Genomic DNA, 26743 nt, shown 5'->3' with positions numbered 1-26743 from the left:
ATTATTTCCATATTTTTCTTAATGAACAATGAGATTCAAATGCGTAAAAGTTGAATAATATTACTTGGTTGCTTATTTGACCGACTCAATTGCCCTTGCCTTCCCCAGTCTCCACCCCCCTGGGCCAGGGTCGTGTCAACCAGCTCGGCGGGGTCTTCATCAACGGCCGGCCTCTGCCCAACCACATCCGCCACAAGATCGTGGAGATGGCCCACCATGGGGTGCGGCCCTGTGTCATCTCCCGCCAGCTCAGGGTCTCTCACGGCTGCGTGTCCAAGATCTTGTGCCGGTACCAGGAGACAGGCTCCATACGGCCTGGAGCCATCGGAGGCAGCAAGCCAAAGGTAGGGAAATATATAAATAAATAATATAATATGATATTGTATAATATAACTTAGTGTTTGCCACTTGCCACTGTATTAAAAGTGCTATATAAATAAAGTTTGATTATATATATATATATATATATATATATATACATATAAATCAATATATTATATATAAATAATAGATATAATTATGATATACAATTGTATATATATGTGCGTATTTATATAAACGTATATATATGTGTCTACATTTTTTGATATACATGTATATGCATGTGTATGTATATATAGATGTATGTATGTATATGTGTATATATATGTGTGTACTTGTGTGTATATATGTATGTATATATATATATATATGTGTGTGTGTGTATATGTATTTATATATATATATTTATGTTCGTATATGTATGTGTGTGTATGTATATATATATATATATATATATATATATATATTTATGTATGTATGTTTGTATATATATTTTTATGTATGTATGTACGTATATATGTATATTTATGTATGTATATATATATTTATGTATGTATGTATGTATATATATTTATGTATGTATATATATATATTTATGTATGTATGTATGTACATGTATATATATACATATATATATATATATATATATATATATATATCATTTTTTTCTTGTTATAGCAAAGTGCAACTCCGGAATTGGACAAGAAAATTGAAGAGTACAAGAGGGAAAATCCAGGAATGTTCAGCTGGGAAATTCGAGACAAGTTATTAAAAGATGGCATCTGTGACAGAAACAGTGTTCCTTCAGGTATTTTATTTTTATTTTTTTGTGTTAAAATTGTACCAAAAACCTGCTATAGAAAAAGTTTCTACAAATTTCTGTGAAATGTTTAACCATTGTTATTATGTGTGTTTTGTTTTGTTTTTGCCTTATGAATGAAGTGAGCGCCATCAGCCGCATCATGAGGTCCAAATTCGGCGGCGTGGTTGACGACGAGGAGGATAGTGACGATGTGGTGAAGAGGGAGATGGAGGAAAACGAACCCAGGACCAAACACAGCATCGACGGCATCCTGGGAGACCGATGTAAGTCGGATTCACTTGTTGCTGCGATGAAAAGAATGATTATTTATGCAAACCAAATTGCACAGTCAAACGTTTCTTGACTTCCACAAAAGACCACTTGAGGATGAACTTCAACGGGCCTTCGTTTGAGGCCCCGGCCATACAACAACGGCGTGTATACATAAAGATGCCTTTCAAATGGCGCCAATGAATTATTCATTTTCCACCACCTCCCCTCCAAAAAGGACATGCGCGTACAGTGTGAGCCACTTGGCACCTGTTGATTTAAGACCTGTTGGAGGTTCTCCCTGCAAAAGGAAATTGTCTGTGTAGTTAATGATTGATGGCCATAACTCTCTTCTGACGAGCATTTACGCACGGATTTTTACGCACAGCGTTTTTGTAAGATACAGAATTTTCACAATATTTAGCAGAATTTAAATAGTATTTGGCGTTTTTGTCACGCTTCTCGCCACGAAATTAAAACTCCAACCTTTTCTTTTTCTTCACTTTCATCTTCCAGTGGGAGTCTCCCCCCCCCCCCCCCCCCCTCCCCCTTCCCGCCTCGGCCGCCCACTTTTACGCACTAAACCTGCAGGCGCTTCCCATCATCTCCTCATTCAAAAATAAGATTACAATTTGCAAATGACTTGCATCAAATTGTGTCCTCGAAAAAATACGTTTCTAATATGTTACTATATTAAAACATCAACAAATTGTGTTAATTACGCACAACATAAGTTGCATGATATTTGTTGTTCATCAAAGATTGTAATATTTTGGAGACTACACTTTTTTCCGTTTTCTATTTTGTAATGTGCAAAGATGAACAAAATCATCAACAAAGATGCAAAAAAAAAATAAATAAATAAATGGTATTATGTTCTACAGGACGTTTTTAGATTTTTTTTTTCTTTTGATAAAAATATTAGACTTGGTAGATGATGAGGGTTTTTAAGGTTGTGAAATTAAAAATAAATAAAATAAAAGTGCAAACATTATAAAACATTCAGTAAAAATATAATAGGAAAACAAACAAAAATTAATATATGTCTAAATGAACCAATATACATATAAAGTTGCTTTATATATATATATATATATATATATATATATATATATATATATATGTATATATATATATATATATATATATATATATATATATATGACAAAGAGGCCTAAACATACATTTACACGCACGCACACATGCACGCACACACACCACACACACACACTCACATGCAAGCAACAGACACACACACACACGCACACACACACACTCATATATATATACATATATATATATATATATATATATATATATATATATATATATATATACACACACATATATTTTAAATATATATGAATATATTTATGTGCATTATATATACTGTATATATAAAATATTTATATATGTATATACAGTGTGTGTATATACATATGTATATATACATATATTTATACAATGTACAATGTATATATAAAATACAGTGTTTGAGTAATGAATACTGCAAAATATACTGCAAAGTAATCAAAAGTGCAAAAATCGAATAAATAAAATATAAATGAGTAATCCAGTGTGTAAAAAATATACCAAATAAAAGATTATATGAGTAATTAAAAGTGCAAAATATAGAAAACATGAAAAGTATAAAACCTCAAACGAAAAAAAAAAGGAAAATAGTTTACCATTGTTATGCATCAAATGTCCACTACAGTGGACGCTGGCTTTCTGTAGAGAATGTACAAAAAAAAAAGTGTTTCTATAATAACTTGGAGATGAAGTATTTCCATCAAATAGATGACACTCTTTACAAACAGTTGGCATGCTTGCCTCCCATTCATAGACAGAACAGCAGTATATCTTTCTTGTGTGGAAGTAGTTGTTGTTTTTCCCTTTTATGGCTCCTCATTAGAATGTGAAAGGCAGCTTTTTTTGGGAGGGGGAGGTGGGGAGAGTGTCTTGTGGCCAAATATTGATGAAGTAGGTGTTTGCGGAGGCCATTGTAGTGGTGCTTGGGCCTGTTGCTCTCTGGCCCTTTCTCCTGCAGCACCATTGTTGTCCTGCCCTAAGTCTTCACTTCAAAGTGGCTCATTTAGATTTATTTGTCTGGGAAAAGCACGCCAAAAAGCTTCGATCCAAAAGAGTCGGTCCAATTTGCCCTGAGGTCTGCACGGCTGAAAGTGGTTGCAGCATTGTGGCGACAGGATGGAAGTTGTTTCCTCTTTGGGCGCCAGCGTGTGCAGAATTTCAAAATCTTCACCAGACCTGGGCAAATTAAGGCCCAGGGGCCACATGCGGCCCGTTAAGCTTTTCAATCTGTCCCGCCGTACATTCCCTAATTATTTTTTTAGATCTCTAAGATGGAAAGTGTAGCTGCCATTATGATGTGCAGTGATGTTTTCTAATGACCGTAAGTCTTGAACTATACAAAGTATTTCAATGGTTGGAATCTGCACTTTTGCATGATATACTAGTTAGCATGTTTATTTGATTAGTTACAATGGCAACCTAATTAGTTACTATGGTCATCTTATTACTTACTATGGTCATTTAAGTCACAGCAGCTCAGACGAGGCACCAAACAGTGTGGGTAGGGAGCGTTTCCACAGAGTGTTTCCAGGGCGGCCAGTCTGTCAGGTACAGATGCGGAAGGATATTCTTACAACAAAGTTCTAAAGCTTAGTGATGTATCAGATGTATCAGATCATAGGTGGATTTCTTTTACCCTACGCTTTCATATTACACTGTGTTTGTTGCATTTTTGTTGCGTTTCGCTTGTTTGTAAAATATGTCGACCGAGAGGGTAGGTGACATTCATATGTTGTCAATATTCAGTGTTTTATCATTCATAACTAATATTGTAAATCCCACATTTTTTATTTTCATGTACATTCTGGGTGACTCATTCAGTAAAAACATTTAAAATTCCATTCCGTTTTTTAATGTCTGTCCATAACGTTTTTAGCATTCAATCAGACATTATTGTGAGGTTTTGGATTAGTGTTCCTGAAAAAATGACCCAAGCACACATACTGTACAGCAAATATTCCCAGCTTTTATATATATATATATATATATATATATATATATATATATATATATATATATATATATATATATATATATATATATGTAGCTGAGATAGGCGCCAGCGCCCCCCGTGACCCCAAAAGGGAATAAGCGGTAGAAAATGGATGGATGGATGGATATATATCCACATCGAGAGGAGCCAGATTAGGTGGTTCGGGCATCTGGTCAGGATGCCACCCGAACGCCTCCCTAGGGAGGTGTTTAGGGCACGTCCAACCGATAGGAGGCCACGGGGAAGACCCAGGACACGTTGGGAAGACTATGTCTCCCGGCTGGCCTGGGAACGCCTCGGGATCCCCCGGGAAGAGCTAGACGAAGTGGCTGGGGAAAGGGAAGTCTGGGTTTCCCTGCTTAGGCTGTTGCCCCCGCGACCCGACCTCGGATAAGCGGAAGAAGATGGATGGATATATATGTATATATATATATATATATATATATATATATATATATATATATATATATATATATATATGCACAAACCCCGTTTCCATATGAGTTGGGAAATTGTGTTAGATGTAAATATAAACGGAATACAATGATTTGCAAGTCCTTTTCAACCCATATTCAGTTGAATGCACTACAAAGACAAGATATTTGATGTTCAAATTCATAAACTTTATTTTTTTTTTGCAAATAATCATTACCTTGGAATTTCATGGCTGCAACATGTGCCAAAGTAGTTGGGAAAGGATATGTTCACCACTGTGTTACATCACCGTTTTTCTTTTAACAACACTTAATAAACGTTTGGGAACTGAGGAAACTAATTGTTGAAGCTTTGAAAGTGAAATTCTTTCCCATTCTTGTTTTACTGTATGTAGAGCTATAGTCGTTCAACAGTCCGGGGTCTCCGCTGTCGTGTTTTAGGCTTCATAATGCGCCACAAATTTTCAATGGGGGACAGGTTTGGACTGCAGGGGCGCCAGGAAAGTACCCGCACTCTTTTACTACAAAACCACGCTGTTGTAACACTTGGCTTGTCATTGTCTAGCTGAAATAAGCAGGGGCATCCATGATAACGTTGCTTGGATGACAACATATGTTGCTCCACAACCTGTATGGACCTTTCAGCATTAATGGTGCCTTCACAGATGTGTCAGTTACCCATGCCTTGGGCACTAATGCACCTACATACCATCTGTTCCCAATCAGCCTGCACACCTGTGGGATGTTCCAAATAAGTGTTTGATGAGAATTTCTCAACTTTATCAGCATTTATTGCCACCTTTCCCAACTTCTTTGTTACGTGTTGCTGGCATCAAATTCTAAAGTTAATTTGATTAATTAATTAATTTGAAAAAAAAAAAAGTTTATCAGTTTGAACATCAAATATGTTGTCTTTGTAGCATATTCAACTGAATGTGGGTTGAAAATGATTTGCAAATCATTGTATTCCGTTTATATTTAGATCTAACACAATTTCCTAACTCATAGAGAAACGGGGATTGTATATGTATATATATATATTAGGGCTGGGCAACGATTAAAAATTTTAATCGAAGTTAATTGCACTATTTCTCCGATTAATCGCAATTAACTGCACTGTATACGCAAAGCCCAATAATGAATTCAAAAGTAGTGTGTAGTGCACCTTTATTGGAATATTCTCCCACATGAACAAAAGCGCCAAAACATTTGTTGTGCAAACACAATTTAAATCAGTCCTTGTTAAACAGTAGCAGTTAAATAGCATATTTTATGAAAATCAACTCAAAAAATGTAAATACAAACATTTAAGCTTATTGCCACTGCCAGGGTATTTAAATTATCCTGTTTGTTATGGAAAATAAATATAATCTACATACAAATCTCGGAGCCACAATCATAACATCTGAACAGGCAATTTCTGAGGTAACAGCAGAAACATTTTTTTTTATCAGGGTCTTATGTTTAAAAAACCTATATTATAGGTAGTGGGCTGTTTCAGGGAATTTTTGATCAAATTATCCGTAGTTGTAATATTAATAATGTTGTGTTTATTCTGCGTAGTGCACTTAAAATAATTATGACCATATCTAGGAATTGATATGATGGGAATTTTCCGATTGTTTGCTTGGTGCTTTGATAAACTGAACACATCATATACATGGTACTATTTGTGATGTTATGAGCCAGGGAAAAAAAGAACTACCCTACCCAGCATGCAACAGGAGTGACGAGCATGCGCGGTAGCCCGGTATAGGTTGTGTCGCCATGACGGCATCTTGTATGTTGTGATATGCACGCTCTGAAAGCAAACGTTAAGAACTCAGCCAACACTCCTCGTCTGCATTATTCATAAATAGACAGACAACACACATACTCCGCTTCTTCACAGGCCGCTAGATGTAGCCGGCAAAGTATTCCCATGCTAGCTAGCCGGTCTAGCAAGCACGCGTCATTCAGTCCAAAACGGCCCTATCCATCCACATTCAGAATTGTCTGGCGGTCGTAAGTGATCCCGGAGTGACCACGCTGTAAGCCAGCCATGATATTTGCAGAATTGTCCGGTATTTTTGCCAAATGTTCCATCTTTACCAAGAGCCCCTCGACGCTGAAGTACATCCGGGAGATGCCATCTTGTTAAGAAAAGGCGTTAACAAAATAAAAGCATGTAAACAACATACGCACATGTGCGATAAAATAATTGTCGGCGTTAATAGATTGATGAGTTAACGCGTAATTAACGCATTAATTTGCCCACCCCTAATATATATATATATATATATATATATATATATATATATATATATATATATATATATATATATACATTTATAATTGTGTGTGTGTATACATGGATAGATAGCTATACCGGCCCAAGACACATTTTTTCTCTCAATTTGGCCCCCCGAGTCAAAATTATTGCCCAAGCCTGTTCCAAAGCTTAGTGGTGTATCAGATTGTAGGTGGATTTTTTATTTTTATTTTAATTTTAATTTTTTACCCTTTCGTGTTCACATTTTCCTGTGTTTATTGCATTTTTGTTGCATTTCGCTTGATTGTAAAATATGTGGATGAAGAAGAGAAGGTGATGTTCATATGTTGTCAATGTTCAGTGTTTTATCCTTCATAGTTAATACTGTAAATCCCACATTTTTGATCTTCATGTACATTCTGGGTGTCTCATTCAGTAAAAAAAAATTAAATCCCATTCCGATTTTCATGGCGGTCTGTCATGACGTTTTTAACTTTCAACTGGACATTATTGTGAGGTTTTGTATTAGTGTTCCTAAAAATAGGACCCAAGCACACATACTGCACAGCAGATATTCACAGCGTACATATACATATATATATATATATATATATATATATATATATATATATATATATATATATATATATATATATATATATATATATATATATATATATATATATATATATATATATATATATATATATATATATATATATTAGTGCTGCGAATATTTGGGTTTACCACGATTCGATTCAATATCGATTCCTGTGATTGCGATTAGATAATATATCGATTTTTTCGATTCAACGCGATTCTCGATTAAAAAACGATTTTTTTCCGATTCAAAAGGACTCTGTATTCATTCAATACATAGGATTTCAGCAGGATCTACCCCAGTCTGCTGATATGCTAGCAGAGTAGTAGATTTTTAAAAAAAAAAGCTTTTATATTTATAAAGGACAATGTTTTATCAGCTGATTGCAATAATGGAAATTTGTTTTAACTATTAAACGAACCAAAAATATGACTTATTTTATCTTTGTGAAAACATTGGACACAGTGTGTTGTCAAGCTTATGAGATGTGATGCAAGTGTAAGCCACTGTGACACTATTGTTCTTTTTTTTTTAAATTTTTATAAATGTCTAATGATAATTTCAGTGAGGAATTTTTAATCACTGCTATGCTGAAATTATAACTAATATTGATACTGTTGTTAATAATATTCATTTTTGTTTCACTACTTTTGGTTTGTGCTGTGTCGTGTTTGTGTCTCCTCTCAATTGCTCTGTTTATTGCAGTTCTGAGTGTTGCTGGGTCAGGTATGGTTTTGGAATTGGATTGCATTGTTATAGTATTGCTGTGTAGTGGTTTGTTGGGTTGATCGATTCGATTCGTATTCGAATCGATTTGTTCCCACACCCCTAATATATATATATATATATATATATATATATAAATATATTGTATATTTATGCATAGATCGATAGATATACCGGCCCCCAGACGAATTTTGTTCTCTAAATTTGTCCCCCCGAGTCAAAACAATTGCGCAGGCCTGATCTTGAGTCCACTGTTTGTGCCATCAACGACAAGATTTGCTGAAAGTGCGGTAATTAAGTGATAGCATCCACACTTCGGTTTGTTGCTGTTTGCATTTTAGCCTCATTGAATGGAGGCAGGCTGTGAAAGAAGAGTCGCCATTCTTGCAAATATCCATTTATGGCAGCGGGGGTGAGACGCCAGTGAAAAAGAAAAGCTCAGAAATGCAAACAGTCAAAGGGATAACTTTTCTTTTTCTAAGGGAGTCCTGCCGTGCAGCGTTGAATGAGGGCCCACTTCTTTTTTACCCCCTTTTTGGAGTGGGGGGAACGTGCCATGGTGAACGCAGTCAACATGTAATAATTGCTCTCATTGAGGCACATTCCAACAATCTGCTGCCTCAATGGTGCAGGGCCGGGAGCCCCGAGGGCCGGGAGGAACCAGCCGCTGACAAAACGTGAGAGATTGAACCGCTAAGAGGAGCCGAGCCGGACTTTGTTTGTGTAAATTGTGCTTTCTGGAATGATAATCCAATCACTCTCACAAGAGAACATAAACACAAACTTGTCCTCTCCTATGCCGTCAGCCCAGGCCTCCGACCAGGTTTGTATGTTGTTTGTCACCACGGCCTTTTAATACGGGATGTAGCCTGTTGGTGGAATGTCTGCTAGGCGGTTACAGTTCCATTTTTCCTCTCAGGGCAAGGAAAATGGAATGAAATGTATATATGTGGGCCTCACTCGCTCTGTTTATACGGCTTATAATCACCGAGAATGGCTGGCGGGAAATAACAAACTACGTTCAAAATAGCGTGCAAATGTCTTTGGCCAGCTGGAAGTCAGCTCGAAATGCAACGATAAACCACGGTATAAAAGTCCAATACGGCTTGGAGTAATATTTATCGTAAAACCGCACTTCGATAGACTCATGGACCGGTGACACTGCTCATTTAAGTTGTATATTTTTAATGAGATATATTTTTTACTAGGGCACCAAAATCTCACGGTGCAATATTATTGTGGAATATGCCCCCCCAAAAATACCAAAATGTGTAAAATGAAGTGGCAGGAATGTTTATAATAAACAGACTTACTGTAAGTGAACTCAAATGTTCTAATCATATTTTTTTTTACTGCAAACATGACATTTGAAAGAATAGTGCAGGGACATTAACTGTTTCAATATGAAAAAAATACATTGTGTCTCTAAAGTGAAAATGTAAACTTGGTGTGTAGGGTTGTCCCGATAACAATATTTTGTTACTGGTACCGGTACCAAAATGTATTTGAATACTTTTGTGAATAAAGGGGACCACAAAAAATGACAGTATTGTCTTTGTTTCACCAAAAAATCTTAGGGTACATTAAACACATGTTTATTTTTGCAATTTACTCCCTAAATAAATCTGTGAATATACTAGACAACTTGTCTTTTATTTGTAAATAATCAAACACAGGCTCCTAATTAGTCTGCTGACGTATGCAGTAACATATTTTGTCATTTATCATTCTATTATTTTGTTAACATTATTAAGGACAAGCTGTAAATTATATTCATTGTATTCATTTACTGTTGATATCTGATTATTTTCTGTTTTAAATTGTTATATCTACACTTATTTTAAAATGTAATAATCACTTATTCTTCTGTTCTTTACAATGGTTTGGATGATACCACAAATTTAAGTACCAAGTAGTTACAGGATCATACGTTGGTCATATTCAAAGTCCTCATATGTCCAGGGACGTATTTATTGAGTTTATAAACATAATTAGAATTAAAAAAAAAGAAAAACGATTTTATGATGATAAAAAATATCGATGTAATCATAGTAGTATCGACTAGATACACTCTTGTATATGGTATCATTACAGTGGATGTCAGGTGTCGATCCACCCATGGCATTTGTTTACATTCAAGTGAAGCCGGGGAGCTGTTGTGTCCTCTTACGGTGTGTAGTGAAGCATGTTTAGCTATTACTCATCCTCAAGGGATAATAGTACTTGTTTATGTGTGATAGCAACAGGTCTAACAACAGTCTAAGACTTTTGCACTGGTTGGTTAGGAATGAATGATGCAATGCTCCCCTCCGCCCCCTCCACTGTCCCTCTCCTCCTATATAAACACACTTAACACTTTCATTGGAATGAGTCTCAGGACGATCCCCCCACCCCCCAAAAAAAGAAACCAGAAAGCAAATCCACTCCGAGGCTGATCTGCAACTGAATGCCGACTCTATGCTTCATTAAAGCCTCTTTCTCCGCTGGCACCAGCATTGTGATCCACCCAATATTAATTCAAAGGACAATTAATGAATTCAGGCCAACTTTGAAGTAATGGACCGGGGTCTTGCCCCGCGCCAGCCCCCTTAGCACTGATGTACTCTCCTCGGCATTCTAACCCCAGAGACAGCGTGAAGTGGCTGAAAGAGAAGCCAAAGGAAGCAATGGAAGGTCAAGGAGAGGAGGCCCGCTGGAAAAAGAACTCTCTTATTTCCTTGGAAGTATTAGCCAAGCAAAACCCTGTGATGGGGAGGATAAAGGAGCGAGGAGAGAGAAAAGGGGGTTTCGGGGAGGAGACTCTGCAAAGAGGAGCACAATAGGATAGTTAATTGACTAAAGCCAGACAGCGTTGTCAATCACTTAACTTTGTTTAGCTTTTTTTTTTTGGCGTGTCATCGGCACATTGCACATTATGGACACGCCAGCAGCCTTTGGACCTTTGTTTGAAGGATGCCTTTTGGGTGCAGTCCATAAAGAACCAGTACCTCAAACATCCTTTGGAAGATGGAAGTTTGCTAAGTCCACAAATATTTGAAGTTGTTTTTTTGTTTTGTTTTTCCCCGCATCTATACACAATGGATTTGAAAAACGGAACGGAACAAATAAAAACTAACATGCGATTAAGTGTAGACTTTCAGCTTTTATTTGTACTATATTATTGTGGAGTATGTCTACAAAAAAATACCACAGTGTTTAAAATGAAGTGGCAGGAATGTTTAGAACAGGGGTCACCAACCTTTTGAAACCAAGAGCTACTTCTTGGCTATTGATTAATGCGAAGGGCTACCAGTTTGATACACACTTAAATAATTTGCCAGAAATAGCCAATTTGCTCAATTTACCTTTAATAAATACATCTATTTTTATATATGTATATATGTATATATGTATATATATATATATATATATATATATATATATATATATATATATATATATATATATATTTATAAATGGGTATATCTGTCTGTCATTCCGTCATACATTTTTTTTCCTTTGATGGAAAGTTTTTTTTAGAGAATAAATGATGAAAAAAACACTTAATTGAAAGGTTTAAAAGAGGAGAAAACAGGACAAAAAAAAAAGAAAATCAAATTTTGAAACATAGTTTATCTTCAATTTCGACTCTTTAAAATTCAAAATTCAACCGAAAAAAAGAAAAGAAAATTTTAGAATTGTGATGACATGTTTTAAATAGGTTAAAATCCAATCTGCACTTTATTAGAACATATAACAAATTGGACCAAGCTATATTTCTAACAAAGACAAATCATTATTTCTTCTAGATTTTCCTGAACAAAAATTTTAAAAGTAATTCTAAAGACTTTGAAATAAGATTTAAAATTGATTCTACAGATTTTCTAGATTTGCCAGAATAATTTTTTTGAATTTCAATCATAAGTTTGAAGAAATATTTCACAAATATTCTTCGTCGAGAAAACAGAAGCTAGAATGAAGAATTAAATTAAAATGTATTTATTATTCTTTACAATAAAAATGAAAAAATACTTGAACATTGATTTAAATTGTCAGGAAAGAAGAGGAATGAATTTAAAAGGTAAAAATGTGTATGTGTTTAAAAATCCTAAAATCATGTTTAAGATTGTATTTTTTCTCTAAAATTGTCTTTCTGAAAGTTATAAGACGTAAAGTAAAAAAATAAATGAGTTTATTTAAACAAGTTAAAACCAAGTCTTTAAAATATTTTCTTGGATTTTCAAATTCTATTTGAGTTTTGTCTCTCTTAGAATTAAAAATGTCGATCAAAGCGAGACCAGCTTGCTAGTAAATAATTACAATTGAAAAAATAGAGGCAGCTCACTGGTAAGTGCTGCTATTTGAACTATTTTTAGAACAGGCCAGCGGGCGACTCATCTGGTCCTTACGGGCGACCATGGGTCACCGTGTTGGTGACCCCTGCTTTAGGATGAACAAACTTTAATGTTGTTGTCATATATCTTTCACTACAAACATAACATTTGAAAAAGTAGTGCAAGAACATCAACTGATTCAATATGAAAAAACACCTTGTCTCCAAAGTGAAAATGTAAACATGGTGCGTAGGGTTGTCCCGATACCAATATTTTGGTACCGGTACCGGTACAAAAATTTCGATACTTTTCGATACTTTTCTAATTAAAGGGGACAACAAAAAATTGCATTATTGTCTTTATTTTAACAAAAACTCTTAGGGGTACATTAAACATATGTTTTTTATTGCAATTTCAATCCTTAAATAAAATAGTGAACCTACTAGAAAACATGTCTTTTAGTAATAAGTAAACAAACAAAGACTCCTTATTAGTCTACTGACGTATGCAGTAACATATTGTGTCATTTAACTTTCCATTATTTTGTCAAAATTATGAGGGACAAACTGTAAACATTGATTATTAATCTACTTGTTCATTTACTGTTAATATCTGCTTATTTTGTTTTTCAACATGTTCTATCTACACTTCTGTAAAAATGTAATAATCCCTTATTCTTGTCTTGATTGATACTTTCCATTAGTATTGGATGATACCCCAAATTTAGGTATCGATCTGATACCAAGTAGTTACAGGATAACACATTGGTCATAATTTAAGTTCTCATGTGTCCAGGGACATATTTGCTAACTTTATAATATAATATCAATCAATGTTTACTTATATAGCCCTAAATCACTAGTGTCTCAAAGGGCTGCACAAACCACAACACAAACCACTACGACATCCTCGTTAGGCCCACATAAGGTCAAGGAAAACTCACACCCAGTGGGACGTCGGTGATAATGATGACTATGAGAACCTTGGAGAGGAGGAAAGCAATGGATGTCGAGCGGGTCTAACATGATACTGTAAAAGTTCAATCCATAATGGATCCACACAGTCGCGAGAGTCCAGTCCAAAGCGTATCCGACACAGCAGCGAGAGTCCCGTTCACAGCGGAGCCAGCAGGAACACATCCCAAGCGGAGGCGGATCAGCAGCGCAGAGATGTCCCCAGCCGATACACAGGCAAGCAGTACATGGCCACCGGATCGGACCGGACCCGCTCCACAAGGGAGAGTGGGACATAGGAGAAAAAAGAATAGAGACGGCAGATCAACTGGTCTAAAAATGGAGTCTATTTAAAGGCTAGAGTATACAAATGAGTTTTAAGGTGAGACTTAAATGCTTCTACTGAGGTGGCATCTCGAACTGTTACCGGGAGGGCATTCCAGAGTACTGGAGCCCGAAATGAAAACGCTCTATAGCCCGCAGACTTTTTTTGGGCTTTGGGAATCACTAATAAGCCGGAGTCCTTTGAACGCAGATTTCTTGCCGGGACATATGGTACAATACAATCGGCAAGATAGGATGGAGCTAGACCGTGTATTATTTTATACGTAAGTAGTAAAACCTTAAAGTCACATCTTAAGTGCACAGGAAGCCAGTGCAGTTGAGCCAGTACAGGCGTAATATGATCAAACTTTCTTGTTCTTGTCAAAAGTGTAGCAGCTGCATTTTGTACCAACTGTAATCTTTTAATGCTAGACATGGGGAGACCCGAAAATAATACGTTACAGTAGTCGAGGCGAGACGTAACAAACGCATGGATAATGATCTCAGCGTCTTTAGTGGGCAGAATGGAGCGAATTTTAGCGATATTACGGAGATGAAAGAAGGCCGTTTTAGTAACGCTTTTAATGTGTGACTCAAAGGAGAGAGTTGGGTCGAAGATAATACCCAGATTCTTTACCGTGTCGCCTTGTTTAATTGTTTGGTTATCAAATGTTAGAGTTGTATTATTAAATAGAGGTCGGTGTCTAGCAGGACCGATAATCAGCATTTCCGTTTTTTTGGCGTTGAGTTGCAAAAAGTTAACGGACATCCATTGTTTAATTTCATTAAGACACGCCTCCAGCTGACTACAATCCGGCATGTTGGTCAGCTTTAGGGGCATGTAGAGTTGGGTGTCATCAGCATAACAGTGAAAGCTAACACCGTATTTGCGTATGATGTCACTTAGCGGCAGCATGTAGGTGCTGAAGAGTGCAGGGCCAAGGACCGAACCCTGGGGAACTCCACATGTTACCTTAACATAGTCCAAGGTCACATTGTTATGGGAAACGCACTGCATCCATTCAGTAAGATAAGAGTTAAACCAAGACAGGGCTAAGTCTGACATACCATTTCGTGTTTTGATACGTTCCAATAAAATATTATGATCGACGGTATCGAAATCAGCGCTAAGATGGAGGAGCAGCAACATAGATGACGCATCAGAATCCATCGTTAGCAATAGATCATTAGTCATTTTTGCGAGGGCTGTCTCCGTAGAGTGATTTGCCCTGAAACTGGATTGAAAGGTTTCACATAGATTGTTATGATATGAATAATAAAAAAAAGATTTAGTGATAACAAAAAAATATCGATGTAATCATAGTAGCATCGACTAGATACGCTCTTGTACTTGGTATCATTACAGTGGATGCCAGGTGTAGATCCACCCATGGCATTTAGGAATTACAGCTATGTTATTAACAATATACTCATTTAAAAAGCCTACTACTACCTCCAAATAGTTTTGTTGTGTAGGTAAAAAGCACACTTGGTGGGTTTCTAATGAATAATTATCTAATTACATTGCCCATTAAATTAAACATTTATGTTTAAAAATGTTTTTTTTTTTTTTTTTATAATAAACCATTGTTTATTTCGGTTAATTGGTTAAATTTACCCAAAGTACGATCAAATATTGTCATAGCTGGAGCATAAAAACCTGTTTGTGACCTTTTAAATATGTTTTTTTTTTCATTATGAGTCATGAAATAACACCCACATATTCACCTTTACACTCCTTCAATCCAATACATTGTAAAAATGAGCTGTCAAAATATAAAATAAATAGACTAGATTTTTTTGGGAAAAAAAATACTAAAAAAATAAAGAGATGATCTGTCCATGCAGATAGTTAATTTTACTTGATAATGCATCCTAAATTACGATTTGTATATTTATAAATCAGCAGGAAATACGTCTTTATTTTTGTAAACAAACTTTATTCAACTTGCAAGTCTTAAATTAAGCATCCTCTGGATGTTGAAGAAACTTTAAAAAATATTTCTTTTGTGGGGAAAATCCTAACCGTATCATCATTTTCAATCAACAATATCTAAGATATAATCATTCATGCTAAAAGTTGGGTTATAAGGTAAAGTCAATGACTGAACATAAGGTATGTCTAGAAATACAATTTTAAATCTTGGCAAGTCGCAATTAACTTGCAATGCATATGAATGAGCCAATCAGTGGCCACAATACTGAAGGGTATCGTTTACATTTTAGTCGTAATTGTACCAAATCAGTACTTAAAAGATTGAAAATGTGCACATTTTTGTAAAAAAAGAATTGACCAATAATACTTTAAATACTTTTTTGTCCTTTCAGTAAATTTTTGCTGTATTTTTGGCTCAGCTTTTGTTGTGTTACTGCGTTATACCTGATTTTCTTAAGAGGGTTTTTACTTGTTAAATTTTAAATTTTAATGTCTATTTCTTTCATAGGCGTACTGGCAGTTATTCCACAATACTCCAAAGTTAAACCAGGAAATAAAAGCTCTTCCGTTTTTCAAGCGCATAAACATACGTAAACGTTTTTTTTTTTAAGTTTTTGAAGGACATAAAAGCATTTTATACATATATATATATATATATATTTTTTTACATATTTTGCTAAAGAAAATAACCCATGTTGATGTCACAGTTTTCAATCAGTGTAAATTTGCATAACATGAGTTATTTTACTCATTTAAACCTGTGGCATTATCTGATCAAAAGGCCGTTAAAAGGATCCAAAAAAACCCATTACGATTTTGATATTTTAATTCGGACTCAATTTTATCTACACATTTGAGCGAAAAAGAAGAAAAAATACATTTTCCACACTTGACAATCCTAAGAACTGTCGTGTCCTGTTTGGCTGTAAAGATAATTACAATGAAATCTCTCAGAGAAAAAGTTCTCAAACTTTTTTCACCTTAGAAAATACCTGTCTCTCCAAGTACCACCAACATTAAAATACAGTAGCGTGGTAGGACTAAATAATAATTAAAAACAAGGCAGGAGTTCTATTTTTAACAAGTATATTTAATATCTCTTTTCATCTGTAAAAAATACATTTTCAATCAATCAATCAATCAATGTTTATTTATATAGCCCCAAATCACAAATGTCTCAAAGGACTGCACAAATCATTATGACTACAACATCTTCGGAAGAATCCCACAACATTTTGGTTAGTATTTCATCTTTTTGGTTTTTAAACATTTTATTTGCATTGTAACGGACAGGATCCTACATGTTATGTTACACATGGAGTTAATTGAATGTTTTAGAGGTGTCATTTTTACATGCAGCTGCCAGTCTTTATTTTTGTTTACATGTGTTCTGTGTGTTGATGACAGGAAAAGGGTGGACATAAGCAAAAAATGTAGAGAACATTGGTTTCCCATGGGTGCTGCGTGATAGAAATGTTGGAGTAAGCCAGTCTTGTTTGTGTCTTAGTTGTTTATTTTAGCGTCGTGTTTGGCCTACAGTAGTCGGATTGTAAGACTGATAAACCTTTGAGAACGGCTCGAGTCACCTTATTACAATATTTAGTGTAGTGATTATTTGGCGTAACACTAAATGGAGCCCACGTACCACTATTGGTACGCGTACCACAGTTTGAGAACCACTGCTTCAGAGGGTTAAATGATAACTATGTAATACGTTCAAAATACAAAATAAAATCCACAACAAATTTTCATAATTATTGCAGCAAAAAAAAAAATATAAAGAGTGACAAATAAATAACTTACTAGAGTTGTAATGTTTGGTGCCCAAAATTTAAGTTAAAGTTCCATTGATTGTCACACACACACTAGGTGTGGCAAAATTATTCTCTGCATTTGACTTATCAAAGCTCTGGAACGACCTACCTCTGAGTGTTGGACAAGCCTCCTCTCTTCCTGTTTTTAAATCTCTCTTAAAAACATACAGTACTTTTATTCCTTGGCTTTTAACACTAAGTGATATCCATCCTGCAATAGCGCCCCCTTATACACCTGTAGTGAATCTGTTTTTATGTTTTTATGTTTTATTTATTTATTTTTAATCATGTTCTGTTTGTGTTGTGTTGTTTGCTCGGTCCTTGTATTATCTTTTAACCTGCCCATTGTACAGCACTTTGGCTACCCCTGTGGCACATTTTAAATGTGCTTTATAAATAAAGTTGATTTGATTTGATTTGATATCACCCTTGATCCCCCCCTGGGATGTGAGGGGAGCAGTGAGCAGTAGCGGTGGTCGCGCCCAGAAATACATTTTTTGGTGATTTAACCCCAAATTCCAACCCTTGATGCTGAGTGCCAAGCAAGGAAGTAATGGGTCCCATTTTTATAGTCTTTGGTATGACTCGGCCGGGGTTGGAACTCACGACCTACCGATCTCAGGGCGGATACTCTAACCCAGACCTGGGCAAATTAAAGCCCGTGGGCCACATTCGGCCCATTGAGTTTATCAATCTGGCCCGCCGGACATTCCCAAATTTTTTTTTTTTAGATCTTTAGGATGGAAAGTGTAGCTGCCATTATGATGTGCAGTGATGTTTTCTAATGACCGTAAGTCTAGAACTATACAAAGTATTTCAATGGTTGGAAGCTGCGCTTATGGATGATATAACAGTTACTATGGTAATCTAAGTAGTTACTATGGTCATCTAATTAGCTACTATTGTAATGTAAATCACAGCAGCTTAGACAAGGCCCCAAGCAGTGTGGGTGGGGAGCGTTTCCACAGACGCGGAAGTAGATTTTCACATCAAAGTTCTAAAGCCCAGTGATGTATCTGATGTATCAGATTGTAGGTGGGTTTATTTTTTACCCTTTGCCTTCATATTTCACTGTTTGTTGCATTTTTGTTGCGTTTCACTTGATTGTAAAATGTGTCGATCGAAAGGAGGTGCGACGTTCATAGTTTGTCAATATTCAGTGTTTTATCCTTCATAGACAAATTTTAAATTCCATTATGTTTTTTAAAGCGGTCTGTCATAACGTTTTTTAGCATTCAATCAGACATTATTGTGAGGTTTTGTATTAGGGTTCATAAAAATAGATATACCGGCCCCCAGACACATTTTTTTCTCTAAATGTGGCCCCCGAGTCAAAATAATTGCCCAGGTCTGCTCTAACCATTCCGGGAGTTCCTGAATGCAACCTCACTCATTGTAATGGTGCGTTCCATTATTATTGGGAAGTTGGAATTTCCGAGTTCTTAGTTGGAATTTCAATTGCAACACCCATCGAGGTCGGATTTCCAACTTGGAAAGTCGTTCATAAACAATAATATATGTTTGTATAATATCCATTATTAGCAGTTCTGATTATTTTTTGTCACAGTAAATCAGCCATATATGGCGTATTGTTGAACATTTATAAAAGGTACCGTCACTGTAGTGTAAACTACATTTATTTCATTTCGTATATACGCTGTACATCGCTAGCAATAGCGTCTGTGTTTTCTCTTCATCCACTGTGTCTGAAGTTGCAGAAGGACTGCATATTTTTTCGTAAATTTTTTGTATTCAGACAAGGCAAGGGCATAAATCGCTTTCGTGGACGTAGCCTTCTTTATTTCCGACATCGTAACCGGAGCTCCTAACTTGGCTGTGACGTCATTCCCAGTTCCAACGTCTAACTTTCTAGATAACTGGAACGCAGCATAAGTTATTATTGCATAATGAGGAAGTGCAGTGATGTTGTTGTTGTTGTGGCTACTGAGTAACACTGTTATGTTGGCAGCTGTTGGTGTGTTAAATTCAGCAATACAGTTTTAAAAAAGCATGTCAGACTATTGGGACTCTACGTTGCTTGCAAGATGTTACTTGTACATCACCGCCAAGCACTTGTTACAAGTTGCCGAGTCTGCATTTATTTAGCTTCCAAATGAAGCACTGAGAGCGTCTTCTTTTTACTACTATTTACTTAGGCACCATTGCCATTGTGCAACCAAGTTTCGGGAGGAAAAATCCCTACTGAACGGGCTATGGAGCCAAATTTTATGCTTGAAAAGTCTTAATTGGGCCACAAATACATAAGGTATGCTTATAGACAACTTCTAAGTGCAATGTAGCTATCTAGGTCTTTATTGTCATTGCACAAGTACAACAAAACTTAGTTTTTAGCACAAACCCGTTCAAGATGAGACAAACAAACAGTTTACGGGTAACAGAACAGGAACGCTGATGGGTCGCCACAAGGTGCCCCGTAAAAGATGGGAAAAAGGTTAACGCTGGGGAAGGATGAGTAAAAATATACAATCGAGACTGGGCTCCGTGGGAAAAAACCTCCATAGCAAAGCACATATAGATATTACAACATACATCTCGATAAATGCAACAGAGGGGAGGGAGTGGGGGCTATGATGGCAGGCTGCAGCTCTTCAGGGATTCGCGTCAAGGGCGTTGAATAGGGGGTGGGGTATGTGTGCGTGGCGTATATTTTTCTTGTTTGCGTGTGTGTGTAAGCCTGCCGCATGTCTCTGTTCTGAGGCCTTGATGTTGTGCAGCCGCCAGTAAGTCCAAATTAAACAACAACAGGTGTGTGTCCATGAGAGACAAGAAGAGAGTTTGTTGTGTCTTCGGGAGAGTCTCAAAGCCAGGGAAACAATCCAAGTTAGAATGTTTTGTATGTGAGTGAAAATAAAATAAGCTTTTCCCTCTAAATTGTTTATGACTATTCCTCAAATATTTGGCGACTGCATGTCAATATTCCAAATACTTTACAGACCCTAAAAATGGAGGTAGTCAGCAAAAACTGCTCTTAAATCCAATATTTCACTACTTTTCCATGCACTAAATTAGTCTGATCTCTGAAATAGTTCATTTTTTTTGTATTTTCACATTCACATGTGAAGTCCAAGTGTCTATGCACTCTAATAGGACTACTGGCCGTACGCCATTTGCCTCCAGTACACTGGGGCGGCGCTATTTCCTTTCAGCGCGGATTAATGAATTCCTGTGACATCACTCTAGGGTTTGGGAATCTTTATAACTTGTTTTAAATGATATCCGCTGTCATATTGGAAAATATTACGTATCTAATGGATATGTTGATGTTAAATAGCGGACAGCATCAAGAAATGTTCTTGGATTGTGCTACGAACATGACTCTACTACCAAGAATGTATCGGGCGGATGCAGGTTGGATACAATGAAAGAACAAATTTTCGGACAAAAATCATGAAAACAAACTTTTGAATGCCTCCAATTTCACCCAAAAGGCTCTGTGAATTGATGGAATGAGTTTTAAATCTGAAGGAAAAGACCGGTCCTGCACCGACTGATACACGGAGGAAGATTGTTCTGGACTATCTTGCCACTTGTGTGGAAAGTGAATCAGTTGGCTTGCACAAATTCAGTGTGAAGATGTTTGTGTACGCTTTATTATTCACCTTTAATATACAGTGGAGCAAAAAAGTATTTAGTCAGCCACCGATTGTGCAAGTTCTCCCACTTAAATGATGACAGAGGTCTGTAATTTTCATCATAGCTACACTTCAACTGTGAGAGACAGAATGTGGGGGAAAAAATCCAGGAATTCACATTGTAAGAATTTTAAAGAATTTATTTGTAAATTATGATGAAAAATAAGTATTTGGTCAACCATTCAAAGCTCTCACTGATTGAAGGAGGTTTTGGCTAAAAATCACATGATACATGGCCCCATTCATTCTTTCCTTAACACGGATCAATCGTCCTGTCCCCTTAGCAGAAAAACAGCCCCAAAGCATGATGTTTCCACACCCATACTTCACAGTAGGTCTGGTGCTCTTGGGATGCAACTCAGTATTCTTCTTCCTCCAAACACGACGAGTTGAGTTTATACCAAAATGCATACATGGATGATACAGCAGAGGATTGGGAGAATGTCATGTGGTCAGATGAAACCAAAATAGAACTTTTTGGTATAAACTCTCCTCGTCGTGTTTGGAGGAAGAAGAATACTGAGTTGCATCCCAAGAACACCACACCTACTGTGAAGCATGGGGGTGGAAACATCATTCTTTGGAGCTGTTTTTCTGGTAAGGGGACAGGACGATTGATCCGTGTTAAGGAAAGAATGAATGGGGCCATGTGTCGTGAGACTTTGAGCCAAAACCTCCTTCCATCAGTGAGAGCTTTGAATGGTTGACCAGATACTTATTTTCCACCATAATTGACAAATAAATTCTTTAAAATTCCTACAATGTGAATTCCTGGATTTTTTTTTTTCACATTCTGTCTCTCACAGTTGAAGTGTACCTATGATGAAAATTACAGACCTTTGTCATCATTTTAAGTGGGAGAACTTGCACAATCGGTGGCTGACTAAATACTTTTTTGCCCCACTTTACCTGCTTTGTTATCTTTCATCTCATTCTGAATTAATTAATTAAATCTACATTTCCTTAGCTACCTCCCTAAACAAATCAGTTTCATTTTTCTACCATCAACGCACTTAAAAATGTTATGTTCTATTGAATCGAGAAGTCTTTTGTCCATTACAATTGTTGCTACTTTTTTACTAAACGGTATCTGCTCCCGGGTTGTGTCCCGTGCGTTGAGACTGGAGCATGCGGGATACTAAGGGTCCTTACCTGCCGCACACACCCCTCAAGAGATCTGGTTTCCAATTGCATAATCGAGGTGTGTTAGGCCCCTTTTACTCTAAATCCTTCCTAACCATATCCGTGTCCACACACACACACAATAGTCGTTTCAGACCCCTTCACCCCCTCTGACCGTCAGCACAACGCGACCTAGTACGCATGCGCAAAAAAAGTATGCGTGTCATAGTCACCTCTGACCTGGATGTGTGTCCTTACCCTGTGTTTCAATCGGGACTATTGCCACATTTCTTTTAACAGTAAACCTTGCTTGCCTCATCATCAGCAGCTGTTAGACTAATGAATCACACCTAAACCATCATACATGAATTATATCTTTAATGGATGTGTGAAAGTAAACAATGTGATGAAGGACATATTACAACAATTATAAAATATCTGTTCAGGAAACGGTGCTTGTAGGCTGAAATCGGCGGTCGTACTTGACGGCCGCAACCACTTCATGGTTCTACAATCGTTATGGAGTACAAAACTAGACATTGAGTAATCGCTCGACATACATGGCGGACAATAACTGACAGTCTGCTTTGCCAGTCCAAAATGTATTTGCAGTTTTTTCGGAATTAATTATATTTTACATAGCGCTTTTCTCTAGTGACTCAAATCGCTTTACATAGTGAAACCCAATATCTAAGTTACATTTAAACCAGTGTGGCTGGCACCGGGAGCAGGTGGGTAAAGTGTCTTGCCCAAGGACACAACGGCAGTAACTAGGATGGCGGAAGCTGGGGTCGAACCTGGAACCCTCAAGTTGCTGGCACGGCCGCTCTACCAATCGAGCTATACCGCCCCAGTTATAGTCTTCCCTTGTCCACGGGAGCCCGCATTTTCGTTGTCTCTCCTTCGACAAACGGACAAAGTTTTTCACTAAGTAGAATCACAGCTGACCTGGAAATTCAAAAGTTCTCTTGCCGTTCCCCGGGCACAACACACTCGTTGACAAACATATCCCTCCAGGCTGCCGTTCTTCCAGGCCTTATCCAATCCTTTGAGACACTTGTGATTTATGGCTATATAAATACATTTTGATTCAGCACGGTGACAAACAGGGGTTAGTGCATATGCCACACAATACGAAAGTCCTGAGTAGTAAGGAGTTCAATCCCGGGCTCGGGATCTTTCCGTGTGGAGTTTGCATGTTCTCCCCGTGACTGCGTGGGTTCCCTCCGGCTACTCCGGCTTCCTCCCACTTCCAAAGACATGCACCTGGGGATAGGTTGATTGGCAACATTAAATGGTCCCTAGTGTGTGAATGTGAGTGTGAATTTTGTCTGTCTATCTGTGTTGGCCCTGTGATGAGGTGGCAACTTGTCCAGGGCGTACCCCGCCTACCGCCCGAATGCAGCTGAGATAGGCACCAGCGACCCCCTGCGATCCCAAAATGGACAAGAAAATGGATGGATGGATGGATGGATGATTGATTGATTGATCATAAACCGTCGCCCAACCATCTATGTTGCCGTCTGAGATGTGCAATTTCCCAAATAGCTGCAATCGCACGTTAGCTTCTCTTAAAAGGGAACATTATCACCAGACCTATGTATATACCTTGATGTTGCAGAAAAAAGTCCATATATTTTTTTAACCGATTTCCGAACTCTAAATGGGTAAATTTTGGCGAATTAAACGCCTTTCTATTTATCGCTCACGGAGCGATGACGTCACAATGTGACGTCACCTAGGTAATAAAGCCGCCATTTTCTAAAACACATTACAAACACCGCGTCTCAGCTCTGTTATTTTCCTTTTTTTCGACTATTTTCTGGAACCTTGGAGACATCATGCCTCGTTGGTGTGTCGTCGGAGGGTGTAACAACACTAACAGGGAGGGATTCAAGTTGCACCAGTGGCCCAAAGATGTAAAAGTGGCAAGAAATTGTACGATATTTGTTCAAAATACGACAGTGTGGGGAAAGCCGACGAAATGGTCAGTCGTTTGTTCCGCACACTTTACCGACGAAAGCTATGCTACTACAGAGATGGCAAGATTGTGTGGATATCCTGCGACACTCAAAGCAGATGCATTTCCAACGATAAAGTCAAAGAAATCTGTCGCCAGACCCCCATTGAATGTGCCGGAGTGTCTGCACATTTTACCGGCGGTGCTAAAGCAGACATGGCACAGAGATGTATGGATATCCTGCAGATGCATTTCCAACGATAAAGTCAACTAAATCACAAAGGTGAGTTTTGTTGATGTTATTGACTTATGTGCTAATCAGACATATTTGGTCGCGGCATGACTGCCAGCTAATCGATGCTAACATGCAATTAAGGCTAGCTGTATGTACATTTGTAGCTATATTTGCATCCAGCGTTTCCCTCCACCCACATTTAATGCCAAACAAACACTTACCAATCGACTGATTTAAGTTGATCCGGTGTCACAAGATGCGAAACTTCCGATCGTTTGGTCTGCACATATTACCGGCGATGCTAAGGCAGACATGGCCGAATAGCGTCAATAGCTATTCGCTCAATAGCTTCAGTTTCTTCTTCAATTTCGTTTTCGCTATCTGCCTCCATACTCCAACCATCCGTTTCAATACATGCGTAATCCATTGAATCGCTTAAGCCGCTGAAATCCGAGTCTGAATCCGAGCTAATGTTGCTATATCTTGCTGTGCTATCCACCATTTGTTTGTATTGGCATCACTGGATGACGTCAAAGGAAAATGGACAGTGGCTTCACAGGTAGCGAAAATCAGGCACTTTAAAGCTTTTTTTTAGGGATATTCCGGGATGATTAATATTTTGAAAAAAACTTAGAAAAATAAAAAATAAGCCACTGGGAACTGATTTTTATTGGTTTCAACCCTTCTGAAATTGTGATAATGTTCCCCTTTAAGGTTTTTCTTGTGTGATTTCCACACTTGCATGTCTGGATGACTTGCCTCCATCTTTCTGGCATCACTTCTTCTTCGAATTCAGTTTGTAAACGAGCAATGAGTTCATACAAAGCTAAGAGCCAGAGATTCAAGAAGTAGACGGCGCACTTACCCGTGTAAAAGTTTGTCCGAGGAGGGGGACCTTAAACGCTGGTTTAGTGTGGCTGAAACAAGGCTTAGGCTAAATAATTATTCATTTTTGTCAGTGGTTCTCAAATGGGGCTACGCGTACCCCTGGGGGTACTTGAAGGTATGCCAAAGGGTACATGAGATTTTTAAAAAAATATTCTAAAAATAGCAACAATTCAAAAAAATCTTTTATAAGTATATTTATTGAACACTACTTCAACAAAATATGAATGTAAGTTCATAAACTGTGAAAAGAAATGAAACAATGCAATATTCAGTGTTGACACCTAGATTTTTTGTGGACATGTTTCATAAATATTTATGTTAAAGATTTTTTTTTTTGTGAAGAAATTTTTAGAATGAAGTTCATGAATCCAGATGGATCTCTATTACAATCCCCAAAGAGCGTACTTTAAGTTGATGATTACTTCTATGTGTAGAATTCTTTATTTATAATCGAATCACTTGGTTATTTTTCAACAAGTTTTTAGTTATTTTCATATCTTTTTTTCTAAAATGGTTCAAGAAAGATCACTACAAATGAGCAATATTTTGCACTGCTATACAATTTAATAAATCAGAAACTGATGACCTAGTGTTGTATTTTACTTCTTTATCTCTTTTTTTCAACCAAAAATGCTTTGCTCTGATTAGTGGGTACTTGAATTAAAAACATGTTCACAGAGGGTACATCACTGAAAAAAGGTTGGGAACCACTGATTTGAGGGGTAATCTGGCTTAGTGTAGACATAGCCTTAGTTGGACTTTTCAAAAACCGAACACGATCGGATTAAGGTGTTTCCATGGGTTGCAGGAGGCTTATTTAGAGCCGAACTATTTGAGAAGTTTGACTAATTTAGTGCATGGACACAAACAATGTTTAATCTCAAACACATTGTGGTGGTGGACGAAGGCAAAGATATGAAATAACTGTCCCAATACAGTAAACATATAAGGAATGCCGGGGGAAAAAGGTGCAGGAATGCGAAGGTTGGTTTCAAGTCTGTGAAGTGGACCCAGGAGGGTCAGCGGCGAGCCCATCTTTGCAGTAGAAGTGCTCA

At 37.1% G+C, this 26743-nt stretch overlaps 1 protein-coding gene across 1 annotated transcript in view; it reads left to right on the top strand.

Moving 5' to 3' along the window:
• Positions 1–26743, top strand: part of pax3a (paired box 3a) — a 69709-nt gene that overhangs the window by 387 nt on the left and 42579 nt on the right. The window contains 3 exon segments of the mRNA XM_061921118.1: positions 109–344; positions 1000–1129; positions 1264–1407. Of these exon segments, the coding sequence (XP_061777102.1) occupies positions 109–344; positions 1000–1129; positions 1264–1407 (510 nt within the window).

Source organism: Nerophis ophidion, linkage group LG14 (genome assembly GCF_033978795.1).
Source record: "Nerophis ophidion isolate RoL-2023_Sa linkage group LG14, RoL_Noph_v1.0, whole genome shotgun sequence".
Lineage (NCBI taxonomy): Eukaryota > Metazoa > Chordata > Actinopteri > Syngnathiformes > Syngnathidae > Nerophis > Nerophis ophidion.
This window is presented reverse-complemented; position numbering and strand designations above follow the sequence as displayed.